Source organism: Amaranthus tricolor, chromosome 5 (genome assembly GCF_026212465.1).
Source record: "Amaranthus tricolor cultivar Red isolate AtriRed21 chromosome 5, ASM2621246v1, whole genome shotgun sequence".
NCBI lineage: Eukaryota > Viridiplantae > Streptophyta > Magnoliopsida > Caryophyllales > Amaranthaceae > Amaranthus > Amaranthus tricolor.
In genome coordinates this window covers 22935091-22952391 of record NC_080051.1, presented here as the reverse complement: position 1 = coordinate 22952391, position 17301 = coordinate 22935091, and the positions used below count along the sequence as shown (strand labels likewise).

Below are 17301 nucleotides of genomic sequence, written 5' to 3'. Positions count from 1 at the left end.
GTGTTCTGTATTAAAAGCATCTATACCTCAATCATTAAGTGGCTTCTACCTATGATGAGATTTAAAAGGGTCAAATATACACAACCTTATTTTTGTTAATGATAAAACTAGCAAAAAATTTATTTCCAAGCCACCAACAACCAGAACATTAGTAAGAAGTGAAAAGCTACTATCTTTTTTACAATCCGACAAAAACAAAAATATATATATAATTATGGGGTAATAACAAATCATCAAATTAAGTTGTATTGCAGATGTTTACAAAAATTGTATTGTATCACATGTTTACAAAAATAACAACTCTTATAAGAGCACGTCTCTCATAGCCTCTGAAAACCGGGAACCTGGCCTTGGTAGGCTATCAAATATAGTACACCCCAATGAGACCTTGGCTGCAACTTTAAGCGCCTATTTTCACAAATGATAACATCTATCTCAATCTAATAAAGACTACATTCAAATTTCACTAAACAGAAAAAGGAAAAAATATTTAACTAACAAAGAAAAAGAAAAACTATGGAGGAAATATGACCTCAAATTTGCTATGAACAATTTTTTTACTATATTCCAATATACAGAATTCCAATGGTTTCATGATGCCCCTTGAGATTTCTCTTCACAGAGGTTACTCTCCTCTTGAGCAATCTCTTCACCAAGATTACTTTGCGGTTCGATTGATATAACAGTCGGGGGTGGCAAATCAGGGACCATGAGAAAATATGTTGTCATGGCTTTCCGGAACCTTTTCTTATACTGCTTGGGCGAAATTACAGTCGGAGATACATTCTTCGGTCCACCAAGAATGCCAGAAGCCTTTACCCATGTTTCGAGATGTTTATCCCAAGTATATTGCCTCATGAAATCAATTATCCCAAGCACTAGTTCGTGATTTTCTTCGTCCACTCCAACCAGCATGGAATAGTCCATCACATCCACAGACTGTATCATCAATGATTATATACGATAATAAGAACGTACACTAGAACCCAATATATGCATAACCAGATCAAGGCTAAAACAACGAACTTCATGTTCGAGAATTTGTAATTTATATGCGTGCGTGTAAATTTCCACGTAAATTATGATGCGCATATTTTTTATTTAGTTCAATGGGAAAACAGCTTTATATGCTTAATTATCATGAATGTTTAAGATATAAGTACTGGTGTGCTATCTCCTAATAAACCAACACAATTTTCCAAGCAAGAAATACACTACTTTGCTAATAAAGCATATTTCAAAGGGCCCATTTTCTCTTCTAATAAGTATTTCCTTGCTTTTCCTGCTCTTGAACCCTATTCCCTTACATTAACCCATTCATTTGGTTTATTAACAATGGGTCATGAATTATGTACACCCTTCACTTACATAAACCCAATCTTTTTTACATCATTAAGGGAGAGTTCGACATATCTGTTTAAGTAGCTGTTAATAGTTTAATGAGGTTAAAACACTACTTTTAAAAATGTATCAGTTTGGCAAAGTAGTAATTTAAGTAGCATTTAGTGGTACAAATAGTTGTTTTCGGAACATAACAAATTGTAGCGTTTCAAAATCAAAAGTAGTGTTTTAAGTTTTCTTTCTAAATTTTTCTTAACTATATCCAACTACTGCATAACTGCTACTTTTACAGAATAATAAGTTTTACACAGCTGGTTAGACGTTTATCAACTACAAAAAAAAAACAAAAAAAAAAAAAAAAAAAAACCACACCCACAACACCCTAAAATCATCACGTAGAATTTATGTTACTTGGACTCAAGTACTAATGTTGGATACTAGCACGTGTCCAAGTGTGAGATACGTCTAAAATGAATTGTGCAAGTGCTATATCAATGTCCGAGCATCAAGGATCGAACATGAGTACATGAAGCAAAATGAAGAGTCCGAGTAACATAGCGTAGAATGATTTTTCAAAATGAAATTGCACATACATGAACCTCATAATTAGCAGTTCAATGTAAATCCATCAACCAACTTTGTATCCAGATAACCTAGCCCTATCAGTTAGAAATTCTAGTTGAAAATTGACAATTAGGGACTTACAGCAAGAAAAGAAGTGTCATTCCACACCGCTCTCTCCAACAAGCGCTTCGCCTTGTGGCCAACAAAAATGGGGGAAGTAGGCATTGCTTCAAGTAGGTTTTGATCTAAAAGGACCTCATTATTCCCATTATAATTTGGATTATAACGTGATCTACAAGAACCTTTCAGATCATAAAGTGTTGTGACATTTCTTTTAAACAAAAGGTTCTCCATGACCAGAACATCCAATTTTGATTCCTTACCCCCTTTGAGATTTTTTGTAGTAACCTGAAATAGAATGCACAGGATAAGTACACGCACAGGTCTTTTATGAGTGATTAATACCAGTGAACAGAGACAGAAGAAAAAAAAAAAGCAAAATTCACCAAGGAATTATCTGAATAACTTAAGCTACCCTGTGGGTAGGTTGCACACTCCAATTAAACTGTAAAAGTGGAATCCAATCCATCACACAACAACAATGTCAACGCCTTAATCCCAACATATGGGGTTGGCTACATGAACCAAATCATATCAGCATGAGAGGTTGACAGTAACAATGATTATACAAGAGACAAAAAAAACCATTACACAGGTTACACATAGAATGGACCTGTTTTTAACAAAATCATAGGCTGATTTTTGATTTATTTATCTCTAGAAATTTGACGGTAATCTTAAAAATCAAAATCATTAAAAGTCTGCACAAAAACTCTTTGGTGCAGATGTTTGATTGACAAGAAGTTGTAAAAGCATTTTTCCAGGTTAATAATAGTATTGCTTAAATTAAACATATTGGTAGAATAAACAGCATAAAGGTCAGATATACCTGATAGATGCCCAAAATTTTTGCTAGGCATGTTGGGCTCTTTGTGTTTATAGACTCCATGAGATACTTAAAATATTCAGGAGCAAATTTTGTAAATGATTCAAGCTCTGTTTTTGTAACCTGTTTGATGATAAACCTGTTGTCAAAAGTTTTTGCAAAAAAGACATTGCTTTTGCCACCCTGGGCACCCCATTTCTTACAACGACTTAATGATCTAATAAAATCCAGCTCAGATGGGCAGCACATTTTCCTTAAAGCGTCAAATTGCTTTGCAAAGTAACACGTAACAGTATATTTCACTTTATCAACAGGACCATTAACAGTAAAAGGAACTCTTATGTGCAATGACTTTGTGTACAAAAGCGGATCTGACATGAAGGAACTGCCTGTGCCCGATGTGGACATGACGGTCTCATCTATTGAAATACTTCTGTTTGGTTCGCTCAATGGTTTAACAAGTGAAAGAAATTGATGAAAGCTGGCTGATTCTTGCATCGGCAATGAAGATGCAGACTCAATATCTTTTGATCTTACCCCATCATCTGATAACTGAGTGTGATACTCCTGTGAGGTCAACGCATATGATATCATGCTGGTTGGCTCATCGTCATAAACTGGAATAATATATTCATTCAAACCTTCAGGAAGAAGCCACTTAGCTGCATCTTGCTGCTCCATTTCACGGGCTGATGAAATGTACATGGGGTTGTAACCAGAAAATCTATCAAGCTTTTGATCACTTGCATGAAAGGCTTTATTCAAAGAGCGATAGAAGTTGACAAAGGGAATCCCAAACCGGCTTAGGGCGTTTTCCGCATTATCTAATCCTTTTGAATTTGTAGATGCCACACGTGAAGAAGATGTATCTGCCTTCGCAAAGCCTATCTCTTCAGCTTGATTCTCAAGAGCAAGCCTTTCAACCACTACTGCCAATGGAGAATCAACTGAAATTGACCCTGTCAATGTGTAGCTGTTATCTTCTTTGACCTCAATTTCTGGCTGAATTTTACCCGTCCAGGCAGCATCAAGAGTAGCTGAAAGATTTATGCACTGACTGTCAGATAGGGTCTTTCGAACAGTTGATCCACACTTCAAAGGGTCAGCCTGTTTGTAATTCTCAGTGCAAGTTGAGGGTTCACCTTGGTCTTCAAATTCACAAGTGCGATCCAAACTAGTTCTAGTTTGCAAAGCTGTCTCTGGCGGTTTCCCAACATTCTTAGTTCCATCTTCCAGATTGGAATTCCCCATTATTTTTTGGTCCATACCAAGAGCTTCACCACCTATAAGATGATTGTTTAATCTTGTGAGAATGCTTAGTCCCATAAAATCATCATTGGTAACATCTTGGTTGTCATCCTTAGCAGCATCAACCAGGCATTGGTCCCAATAGCTGGACAAGAAGAGCAGATCCTTCCTTAATCCGTTAATCTCCAGAATGTCTAAAGCAGGATGACCCTTTTTCACATCCTTGTTATACACTTTTCGACGAAAATCCTGAAAATGGAAAAGATATTATACACTGAAAGCTAACATGAAAATGTAGTTAATTCTGAGAATTTTGTGATTAAGACACAGCAAGTTGTGCAAACAAAATTAAGACATTTCAGTAATATTGAATTCAATAATACTACAAAAGAGCTCTATAACAAAATGAAGTTAGTTTAAAGCATCTAGACTTTATAAGGAATTAAGCAAGGAAGTTTTGTTGGATATTTTGTTGGGGCCTCTATGTTAAAAAGAAAATGTGTTAATCATCTTTGTGTAGTCAATGCCAAAGTGGTTTATTAAAGATACATTAAGCTTAATGGCAATAATGTCATGAATATTATAAAGTGTAAATACTGTAGTAATAATCTATTTTGGAGACGGGACAAATTAGATATATTACTCTTAAGCTGATTAGATAGAGGTTCTAGCCCCCAATGTATGTGTTTGTTAGTGATGTACATCAAGTGAAAAGACACATCTCTTGGTTCTCTTATATGTCTATATGTGAAAAGCTTAAGGGAGAATAAAGTTATGTTGAAATTATTTTTTATTTTGGAAGTCAGCATTTTTCTCTCTATTTCTCATCAATGGAGACGTAAAACAGAATCACACAAAATACAATACATTGCATTGGAAAGGCTTAACTTAAGCTTCCAATCAAGAGGTTTTCCAACATTATTCATGGTCACTATGAATTATAAACAAGGTAAGTTGTTTATGATAACCTTATATATTATTTCATGGGTTTACATATATTTATGGGCATTATTGTTTTAATATAAATTCTAACAAGATTTGCTAAATTGCACTTCTTAATAAAGTAATGTCTTTTTTGTGGATCCTGTAAACAATACCAGAAAAGTGTGATGAACCAACAGCATATGATGCTATTGCAAGATATATCACCTGAATTTCTGTCTTCTCATATTCTAAAATTTCTTCAAGTGCTGCAATCCTTGATTCAGAGGGTATGGCACCAGCACCCAACACACCGTGCTTCTTTTCCACGATTTGCTTGATGGCATTGTGCACCTCAGAAAACAAGGATTCTGCTCGTTCAACCACCTAAAGGAAAGACACGTCAATGTAGCATAAAAATGAACCTTTAGAACATTCAAATATAATACCTCATATGCTTCTTTCTGTATCCAATCCTGGGCTTCAAAGTTAAAATCGACTTTAGCAGGTGGAAGGTATACTGAGTAGATGTCAATTGATGCATAACGGAAGCAGGCAACCATTTTCCCACATCTGCAGCATTTAAGAGTATTAGAAGGATAACAGTTTGTTCTATAGTTCAAGAAAATCCAGACATTTTAAATTACTAAGAAAATGATTATTGCGCATGGTGTTTGGTTGGCAAGATAAGGATAAGACACAGGAATGCTGGCTTGTGGGCAATTGAGATTTTTTAAAATGGGAGTTTAGTAACCGAAACATTCTCCTCTGTCAATCAAACTTTCCTTTGTTATAATTGCAACAGTAAACATAATAAATTATCCCTAATGAATTGCTATGCCATCATACGTCCTTCTGTGCAATGTAATGTGCCCAATACTCTCAGCAACAAGTTCTTGTTAAAGCTCTTTAACATATGAACCTAATATGCTCAGCAAGAAGTACCAGTGAAAAGCTCTCAAAAACCAAAATCCAAGCCTAATATTCTCTGCAACAAATGACAGTGAAACCAAATCCCTGGTTCAATACACAACTGATAACGTGCATAATCCTAGCAATGAGTGCAACTACTTTTTTTTTTTAACTGATTTCATCATAAAAATGAAGCATTAGGAAATGAAAAATATGTAAAGGTAAAGAAAATTATTCAGGGGGTAACACTTCAGGATCTTTTTCTGTTTTAAATGGGTTTAAAAATTGACTAGAGCACTCTATTCCCATGAAGGTTCATTTTTTCCCTCTTTGTATCTCCTCTATCGAAATTCTTTCTCTTGAAATTCTCTCTTCCTCACCCCCTCCCCCTCACGCATGATTCACATGATTCACATTTTCATCAGTAGTCTTCACTTGTGCTGGCCTGAAGCTGCCACTAACATCTCTATGCCAACCAAAGTGGTAAACCGCCATAAATGACCTTCAGTCTTGTCATTAATTTTCACTTGCTCTTCACTTGTATTCTCTACCCTCTAGGAAACAAAGACCTAAATCCCAAGCTGTGAGATGCAGACAGTTGTAGTGGATATTTGTGCAGTTATAATGGCCACTGTAGTGCGAAAATATCGGCCGTGTCACCTTGTCATGACCGCATTGTAAAGGTTTTTGAGGTTACACAACGACAAGTCGACAACAATATAGGCCGCGATAACCACAAATTTATCCGCATTGACCATAATGTAAAAGCGACTACATCTGAGAATTTGCATTATGATGACCGTAGAGAGGAAAGAAGAAAAAATGTCACCAAGATGCCAGAAAGAGTACTTGATTACAATCATCACTGAGAACACTACCATTAGATGAGGTGAATGATAATCTTTTTTACTCGTGTACGGATGCAGACAACTATTAGTATTTACAATAAAAACATACCCATAGAACCGAAGACAATCCCTATGTAAAGAGTGACCACAACTAGCAACCCTGCTTGCTGCTGCATGATTTGAAAAGCTAAGCTCCAAAAACTTCCCAAATGATAAACCCCATGCAGCATCTGACATCACAACTCTCCGAGTAGCAGGAGGAAAACCACTGGTCCTTGGACAGCGCAAACACCTATGCCACATCCATATCTTTCCTTCTCTCTCTCCGGGTAAAAAAATCTCTAACAAATTCTTCACTGAAATGGTGAGTGTACCCTGTCGATGAGTATAACAATGAACATGGGCGTTGGAGGGCAAATCACAAGATCTACACCTGTAGCTCTGTTGAGAACAGAAGAAACTTATATTAGAATAAGCTAATCATGTAATCAGAAAAGATATACCTGCATGCAAGGTGAACTTACCTGATCAAATAAGTGATCTTGTAAAAACCGACCTAATGGTTTATCAAAACTACCATAGTATTTGATCCTGAAAAGACGGGACCTTTCACAGACTGTCCCCTTCCACACACATCGTGATGATAAGGAAACTAAGATGCTTTGCACATCAGATGTTGATGGAGGGAGCATATCTTCCAAAGATTTAGGCTGGTCCTGATTAATACTCTTAGCATCCTGTCGAACATAAGCCTCAGAACCTGTCTCATTTACACTAGTCATATTGTCAGCAATACAAGCATCTTCAGATGTAAGCTCCATAGACTGTAGTGGGTAAGAATCATTATATTCAAGGGGTTCATGTAACAATTCACTACAATTGACAGCGGATGTATCTCGATCCATGAGTTCTGCAAAATGATTTTTCTTGTCAACAGGTGATATGGAAGCCACATAATCGCAACAATGCTCTGAACCAGAGACATTACCTGAAGATGTTTTGGTGGAGCTAGTGATATTAGTGCAGCTTAAAGCGGGTCCATCATTTTTATAGATAGTATGTGAAGGTAAAGACATTGATTTTGTTAGTTCTGTATTTTGCATGACAGGAACACTGTGTAAGGAAGTAGACATGGCATTCAAAGCTTCAGTCTCCTCGAAGTTTCCTTCCTTCCCATGTACAGGAACTTTAAAGCCAGGCACCAATGAGATAGACCGATCCATACCTGAGGATTTATTTGTAAGAGCTACAGTAAACGATTCATCGTACAGATGTTCAGGCAAAGTGGCCCCTTCGTCTGCAAGAAAAGATGTCTCAAGAGCCAAGTGATACGCAGCAAAGACTCCATATTGCATAACATGCTTCACTTTTTTCAGCTCATCTACATTTGCTCCTCTAAGTATAATCTATAACAAGAAACATGTGTAAGTTAAAGAAACTACGTAAATCAACTAAAAAATTAGCAAAAATGATTAACTCTCAGAATATACTGCTATAATCAAGTATTTTACAACAATAAAAAAAGCAACATAGTCATACTAACATAAATTCAAACAAAACAGTCATTCCAGCACAGAATGAAAACAATTGCAAGAGAATTTCAAGTGCAGCTAAAAAGTGAAAATACAACCAATTGTGGGGCATATTGACGAAAGCACACACATATGATCAAGCTGGGAATAGACTACACTAGAAGAATGACCATAGGAAAAATACCCTTTCAGTTTAAATGTTTGACACAATGCCACTTTGGTGTGATGTGGTTTTACTCTTGTGGCTTTACGAAAACCAACCTGGAGCCCTGACACTTAAATATTTCCATTAGGTGCCATGTGGTTTCGCCTTTTCAAATTGGCGTCCTGGTGATTCAAGTCATTTACTTTAATGTCCTGCAACTATTTCAGTTACGGAAACTGTTTTTAAGTCATAAATCTTTTCTTTTTATCTTGTCACAATGACTTACTCCAAATTTAAACAAGGTTCAAGTCTTCCATTATATTTTGGGTACATGTGATAGATTTGTTGAGGTTTGGGGTACATTTTTTGGGTAGGAGGGAAAGATACAGAGATCAATAATTGATTTGAATCTTGATGCAACTTTTATACTCATGGTGGAAAATAGCAATAGGGCATAACATTCAAACAAGGTCCTTATTTTAAGAATAACATAGTAAGAGATGTGCTCTGCTGTCTCTCCGTCGATACCATCATGTAATACCAAATCAGTTAGGGTAACCATAGCTATCACCACCCGGTACACCTTACTGCAGTGGTTGTAGCCATCAGAGTGATAAATTTGGAGTGAGAATAAAGAAGTTTCATTTTCAAAGATTTGCGGGCTCATATTAGCATGCTAATAATTGTTCTACAAAATATCCATGCATTTCACAAGCAGTCTCTACAACTTCCTAACTAATCAGAACTTGACAATTAAGTAAGAACTTTGGAGTGTTTCTTTTGACAGAAGCAACTACGCGTCAAAGTAAAATATGCGAAGCCCAAAATACAAGAAAAACTTTACAACCAAACTTTAAAAAGGGATAGTGAAGTCATTCAGGTCAAGGCTTGGCTTCTTTACAGAAAGATGCTCAAATCCAATCAAATTTTGACTCAAAAATGATTTTATTTTCTTATGTTTATTTTTGCGCATCAATAAACAAATATCATAAGTAGTATATTAGGACTTACAGTGAATCCCAGAGGCTTTGGACAACCTTCAAAGTGCATCAACGTTTTTGTAAATTTCTTGCCACTTTGCCCAGCCAATCCATGATCTTCATAATACTTCTCCACATGGAAAAGGTCGCAATACCCCACCTTTTCAGCTGAAAGATGATCAATTGAGGGAACTATTTGAGCTCCAGAACAACGCGCTATGCGCTCAAGAACTGGTCTCTTCATATTGAGAGCAAGAGAGATGTCCTTTGCAAGAATAAGTTCTTGTGCATATCGAGAAACTGACTTCTCGACCAACAACACATTAGGGCGGTGGGCATCAATCTTTGCAACTGCCATCTTCAAATAGTCCTTTTCCTGATGAAGAATACAAATATGAACAATTTTAGCAGGGGTCGAGAAAATCAGCAATTGCAAGTTGCAACTATATAAACGGACCAAACTTAAAAACAATTCTCCAAACCTGCTGCAGAAGAGTATCAAAGCTTGAATACATATTAGAAACCCGCTGGTACTCCAAAGCTCCGCCAAGGATCATGAGGCGAGGTTTCTCGATCCTTGAACTCATTCGACGATGAGCCAAATTCTTTTTGAATGCAACTCCTTTCACAACCATACTAAGAGAAACAATAGCAAAATTCTGCATCAGGAAAGAGGTCAACAAGGAAAAAGAGAAAGCCAAACAGGTGTGACAATCTAGCATATTGCAAAAAAAAAGTGCAACTTCTGTATCATGTGATGATAAAATGTAATTACCTCTCTGAGCGACATCCACTGGCTACACACTTCACCTTCACATATCCACCAGGATCCATACCCCCACTTCTGCTTGTATCAAGCTTCAGAAGGGTTGCAGCTTCCCATGAAAGAGCAATAATAATTTCCAACCAACTCTCTTGAGCATTGTCATCAGTAACAGGAATGTTCTCAACCTGAAGAAGTTGGGATACCAGAGCCCTAAAATGTCCATCAACTACATTCTTCATAGCCTTATTCTGCTCTTCCCCAGAGCTCTCCTTTTCACAATATTCATCGCTACCAAAAGTGCTAGAACTACCCAAATGACCCCACTCGCCTGAGGTGTCTAGATCATCATCATCACCAAACATACTAGTATATCTATCATCCTCTTCATTTTCAGGTTCAGGTGGAAGCCAAAGAAGTACATTGTTCTCAAAATCCACAAGCTCAGTCACACTGTTCATGTCCTCAATAGTACACAAAGATGAGTGTGCTTCACATTCATCGCCAAAATTATTATCTTCCTTCATAACTAAATGTTCACTGTGATCATGCAAATCATAACTGTCCTGAGAAGCAGAGCTACTCAAGCTCTTTGTGACAGCACTACCCATATTAAGAGCATAACTATGTGACTCATAGGCTTTTTGCATCTCATTGAATTCAACTGGACCATAGAAGGCATTAACTTGAGAAAAATTTTTTGATTGGGAATCCAATTCGTAAACTTCAAGAAAATCATCATCATCATCACTCCTTGAAATTACAAAATTATTACTCACAGTCAGTTAATACAAGTCTAAGTGGAATGAAGTTAAGCAAAGCAACAGGTGTGAAGATCATTAATCACCGAGTAGTGGCATTAGCTTCAAATGACTTACAGACAAAAAGAATGTGCAAAGTAGATAAAAAGTTCAACAGTCACTTGTCTTAGAAAGCAACATAATTTTCACAAATCATACACATACACACATAATGATCAATGGAAAGAACCTCTTTGTAAGTACTAGGGTGGTTTGCTTACATATGTCCCCCCTGAATGGTATAGGGGTAACATAACAATCATTCAAAGACCTATCCACAAGTACCACAATTAAAGATTCCTATAAACAATTACGACATAAAATATTAAGGTAATAAATAAATTGCACATGAAAAAAGAACTAGAACATCTTCAACAACAAAATTAAAAAAACTTAAAAATGCATCTTGCTAAAGAATGCTGATAACATAAAATGAAAGAATCTACTATCTTGGATTCCAGATCTAAAAACATTTCATTAATACACGAGACTCCGGTCATCTTCCACCACATTGAGCCTAAGAACTTGTGTCTTGTAAGTTAGACATATCTACAAGTAAGAATATTGAGAATCAAATCAAATTTCTATACATTTAGTAAAAAACAATTTCACAACAATATGGTAAAAAAAATTAAATCTGCAAGAAGTTACAAATATAAAAGATACAAACAACTGAAAAATAAAGAGGGAAATCAAGGCGAATTAGGATTTAGGCGTACGATAATAAGTGAAAGCATATAAAATCCAAAAAAAAAAATCAATCTAAATTAAAGACAAAGGAAGAAGGCTCATGTAAAATTTAGAGTACCATTGAATTTTTTTTGAATACGAGCATGCGAGCAAAGGGAGAGAGACTCAAAACTAAGGTCTTGATATCAATTGAAAATTGAGTGTGCAAGATTTTTTAAGAGCAACACAAAGATCAATAAGCCATAATATTTTCCGAAAGAAAAGAGTATGTTCGCGTAATTTTGTAAGAAAATAATTTATCTTTCCATCTTAAGATATCATCTTCAAAATATGTTACATTTTTTGAGATTTCAAACGTTGTTTTTGATGTGATTAAATTGTCGTATTTATTAAATTCCTTATAAAACAACATTATTATGGAAGATAACATCATCGATCTTCTTATAATAAATTTATTTTCTTCTAATTTTGAATCAAAAATAGATTTTTATTTTGAAAGGAAAATATGGGAAATCATGAGAATTTTCTAAGAGAAGGATTAAGAATGTGTTTGAGACATGTGGTAGAAAGAAACATGTAATATATACACTATATACATATATAACGACTAAAGTGGTAAAATTTGAAAGCGAGTGTACATATTCACAATTAGAGTATACATATTTTAAATGAGATTTACAGAAATATCTACAACAACAACTAAAGTGTATACATATTCAAGCCCTGTCGGAATTCTGTTAGAATTATTAAAATATTGTAGCAAAACACGCTACCCTTAGTAGCTAAATATGAACACTTTTTAAACGAAAATGCACACTCTGAAATTAGATTTTAATTTTCACCATTTTAAGTGGTTTTCACATGATCCAAATCTTATATATATATATATATATATATATATTTATATATATATATATATATATATATATATATATATATATATATATATATATTAAGGTGGTAAAAACTGAAAACCAAACTGAGATATACAATATTGTAGCATTTGGCAAAAGGTGTACATACTACATATTGTCTTGAAAGGTGTACATAATTTTGTGAAGGAAAAAGTTGTGATATTTACAAAAAATATACATAATTTAAGCAAATGTCCAATTATTTAAGAAATAGTCATTCGACTATGTACATCTTTAAGCTTGTATGTAAAACTATTTTAAATTTTCACCACTTTTAATTGATTTTCACATGATCTAAATCCTATATATATATATATATATATATATATATATATATATATATATATATATATATATATATATATATATATATATATATATATATATAAGTGTTGGATTATTTGAAAACAACTAAATGGTGAGAATTGAAAACCAATTTCATGGTCTACATATTCAGTTAAAGGGTGTACATATTCAGCTACAGAGAGTGGCGTTTTTCAAAATTACATTTAAAATTTTAATTAAAATTATATAAAAATATGGGAATTCTATGCGGAGACCCTAAGTTTTTGGCTTTTCTACAAATATTTTTTAAATCCACGTGGTAACCTTGATTTCCAAGTTGTCCATGTAGTAGAAAAAATGTTAAGTTTTTGGTTAAATTAAGTACTTATTTCGATCGGGTTTCGAAATATTTGGTCAATTAGGGTTGATCACTACGTTTGTTTTTTGAAAAAAATGTCATTACGTTAGTAAAAATAGTATAAAATTAACAGAAAAACTTCTCTTTTGTCTACCACATGGAAAAGTTGGAAGGTCAAGGTCACCACGTGGATTAAAAAAAATATTTGTCTACCACGTGGAAAAGCCGAAAGTTCAGGGTTATCACATGAAATTTCCAAAAAAAATATTGTAGCTTAGAAAAACGCAACCCTTTTAACTGAATGTGTACACTTTTTAGTGAATATGTATACCCTCAAATTGGTTTTCAGTTATCACCAGTTTATGTGGTTTTCACATGATCCACAACCCCCTCTCTCTCTCTCTCTCTCTCTATATATATATATATATATATATATATATATATATATATATATATATAATGTTAGAAATATATATGTTAGAAATTCTTAAAAGCTAACTAAACAATTTTGCCTGAAAAATATAATGTGCAAGTCAACACATTCCTAGTTCGTGCTAGTCCGATCATCCTACTAATCCAATATCCCCATGTGTTGCCTCTAAGGTTCCCAAAAGACGCTATAAAAAATATGAGTTACATGGTTTTCTAGCTGCATTTTTTGTACAACAAATCTTCCAATCCCTACTTTTGTCTGAAACTCTATGATGATTATTGGTAGATACTTATTAGCCATTTCATATTGCATAGCTTAGTGCAAAAATGCGGTAATAGTCGCGATCACGGTAACGGCACGGAGATGTTGTAGTAGAAATGATGCAATTATCGCAACATCAAATATCGACTAAAAATGTGAGATATTCCTTGAAACATCCTGAAACACAGTTTTCTTACACATTATGAATTGTTTTTTTCTTTTTTGAAAATCTTACAACGCGATGCAACCTTATTTTTGCACCATGCCACATAGGGAAATTACCATGAGCAATCAACTCATAAAAAGTAGCCAAAAGTAGCTCAATCAACAGCAACAATGCGCCATTATCCCAAAGCCAAGTGGCTCCCCCCTTGGCGTGATTTTAGGAGATTGAATATATGCAACCTTATTTTATGTCGATTCTTGATAGAATCAAAGATTTGTAGTTCTTTGTTTTTGAAGTATAATGACTATAATGAATTACTAAATCATTTCACTTCTTATTAATGTGAAGTTGCAAAATGTTTGCAATTAAAAGTATCTCAATCAATGAATAAAAGTAAGCATGTAAAACAGAAACTTAACACAAGAAAGCCAATCTACCAAAACAACAAAAAGAAAAAGTACGACGATTTTGAACAGACAACCCAATATGAGGGGCAAGAGCTTTCAAGACAGCATTTTAATCACAGCTTTTATCACACAACAGATAATCAACTTCATTAACTAAAAAAAGATAAGAAATTGAACCTGTTTGTACCCAATCCACATTGATTTACGGATGAATCATCTGCGTAGGGGACAGTAATATTGTTGCTTCCTGAAGCCTCTGTGAGCCGGATATCTATAGACGGATCAAGCATTGCTGATTGATATGGACTGAGAGAAAGACTCTCAGAATAGTGTTCCCAGATAGCGAATGACACCGAACAAATAGTAATAGTGCTACCATAAGCAGATTCACTAGACTTTGAACTGACATTGCTAACTTCCGAGACAGTACAATCTATAGGATCATGTGACCCACGATCAACACAAGTTGAGGCATGCTCCCATTGCTTGAAACAATAGTTGCACGCCCGCACCTTCTCCTGCTCACCCAGCAAATCACTGGAACCACGAGTACAAGCTGGAACAGAATTTTCTGTACATTTGCCACAAAAGATTCGACCGCAGATTCGGCAATGATGTCTACGATTGAATACCGTAAACTGAGCATCACAATTATAGCATACTCTACAGCTATGATCCGGCATCCAAAAGTGCCTTGACACATTATCGGATTTGAAATGCCACGGGATACAAGTCTTCAATGTGCCAAATAGATCAAAATCTTTGTTGTTTGATTTGTCCATCTACTGACAATCCTCCTTCCTCACTCATTGTGCAATGCTCATTTGGCTGCACAATGACCTTATGGTCACCTCACATCAAATGAGCAAAGCCTTGAGATGAGTTCACAAAAACAAGCTCAAAATACCGAAAATCTAATTGATCAACAAAGGAATAATCAAGGAAATAACTCAAACAATTTATAGACGAGCAACAATGTAATGCCCAAAGAAATCAAACATTTCAGTTGGCATCCATTGCAAGTAGCTCTAAGATGTTCCAACCATCCGACAAGCTGAAAACGATGTATCCTCCTAGGCCAAAGGCAACACCCCAATCAGAATGAACCCGAATGCAGAATCTTCAAAGTACCAATTCAAACTTCAACAACCTGTGAAGACAGTAGAAACCCACAAATTATTTATACTAATACTATATGAAAATCTCCAATACTAGAGTATATAACAACATATTACGTAATATAACTTCCCAAAATCCCTGAAAATGACAGGCCAAATTAATGTTCTTTTATTGTGATTCTCTTCACCTAATTTATACCCAGATAATTAAAAGACCTAACTTAATTAGGCTCATAAGTGACCACTACCCACAAACAAATTGGACATAAAAACCCCAAAATCTCAAAAATTGCAGAAATTAAACATCTGAAAACCAAGAACCTAACCTTGATTAACATGAAAAAAAAAACATCCATAAAACCCAGAAAGAAAATATACATATAATCATATATATATGTTCTTGTAAAAACAGCTAAATGTAGAGATTGATTTCAACAAACCGTCAACATTCCAATCTGTCATTAGATACTTATAACGCGGAAATCATTAGAGATAGACATCCCAATAATTAAAAATATAAAAATTTTGATGTACAATATTAAAATGTGATCAAATCGATCAAATTCACGTCACTTATCATAAAAGAACACAAAATGTTGGCCCCTATTAAATAAAAAATAGAAATTTTAAACAAAAATAAATTAATCCAATCATATAGGAGTAATTTAAGATTACCTTGATCGAGATGTAACTACAGATCGCCTCTTCATAATATTCAATTTCATTTTACATTTCTTTTATGTTTGTCTTCATCATGCATGATCAACCCAGGTAATTTCTATTTTTGGAATATATGAATGTATAAAAACCAAGAGAACAACAGAGAAGTTTTCCCATTACAAACATATTTTAGGGTTTTAAAGAATAGTGATAGATTTGAATCAACTTGTATGAATTTTTTTGTTTCATAAATGCTAAACTGATCAATTTCTGAGTAATTTTGTTGTTGTAGAGAACTAGTAATGAAAATGTATTGCAAGTTGCATCAGTTTTGCATTTGCTTTTGTCTTTTTTCTATATTTCGCTTTTTTTTTTTCTCCTGTGGCATAAAAATGTTAGATTAGGAGGGATGAGCGTATAGTACAAAATTTGAAATTACTCATTTGTATTTCTTGTATTGTATCTATTTAGCTATTGAATATGATATTTTTTCTAAAATATTATTTTTCGACATATTGGTATTCAATAAAATTATTCGAAAATAAGAAATATTAATTTTTAAATACTAAACGCAATAAATTAATTTTATTTGACAAGATATATTTACATATACTCTCAATTAAGATAGCCGGTAAAAAAAAAAATAATTCGAGCTATCTTAAGGTAAATTGTTATATATCTAATTAAAGTAAGATTCAGTTAATTTATCAATAGCTCCTCTAACAAGCTGATCATTGAAGTGGAATACTGTAAAAAAAATTTAACAAAAAAGTAATATTTAAAATAATATTTTCTCTAGTCCTACTTTAAATGCAAAACAGTAATAATTAAAATGATAATATCTTTAATTTCATACATTCCAAAATTTCAAAAAGCTATTCTTAAAAACACATAGTTAGATGAAACTAACAAGAAGATGAAAATGAATCTAATTAGTGAGAAAAATCAGAACAAGTTACAATTGTTGCATCTAATTAGAACCGGAATAAGTTCATTTTTGTCTTAGTTT

General features: G+C 34.2%; 1 protein-coding gene across 3 annotated transcripts; it reads right to left on the bottom strand.

Moving 5' to 3' along the window:
- Positions 1-230: 230 nt before the first annotated feature.
- LOC130813809 (1-phosphatidylinositol-3-phosphate 5-kinase FAB1B-like) lies at positions 231-16696 on the bottom strand. Of its 3 annotated transcripts, XM_057679699.1 has the most exons (13): positions 16308-16696; positions 14692-15664; positions 10213-10953; positions 9920-10073; positions 9469-9813; positions 7769-8186; positions 7305-7690; positions 6890-7221; positions 5470-5593; positions 5249-5407; positions 2855-4348; positions 2047-2313; positions 231-939 (listed from the first exon to the last, which is right to left on the bottom strand). In XM_057679699.1, exons 2-13 carry the CDS (start codon positions 15294-15296, stop codon positions 592-594), a joined length of 5373 nt encoding a protein of 1790 aa, XP_057535682.1. In that variant the 5' UTR covers positions 15297-15664; positions 16308-16696; the 3' UTR covers positions 231-591. The 3 variants fall into 3 exon arrangements, with proteins under 3 accessions (XP_057535682.1, XP_057535680.1, XP_057535681.1); XM_057679697.1 differs by having other exon boundaries at positions 7305-8186; positions 16308-16680; XM_057679698.1 differs by lacking the exon at positions 16308-16696 and adding an exon at positions 15959-16064 and having other exon boundaries at positions 7305-8186.
- Between the last annotated feature and the right edge of the window lie 605 nt (positions 16697-17301).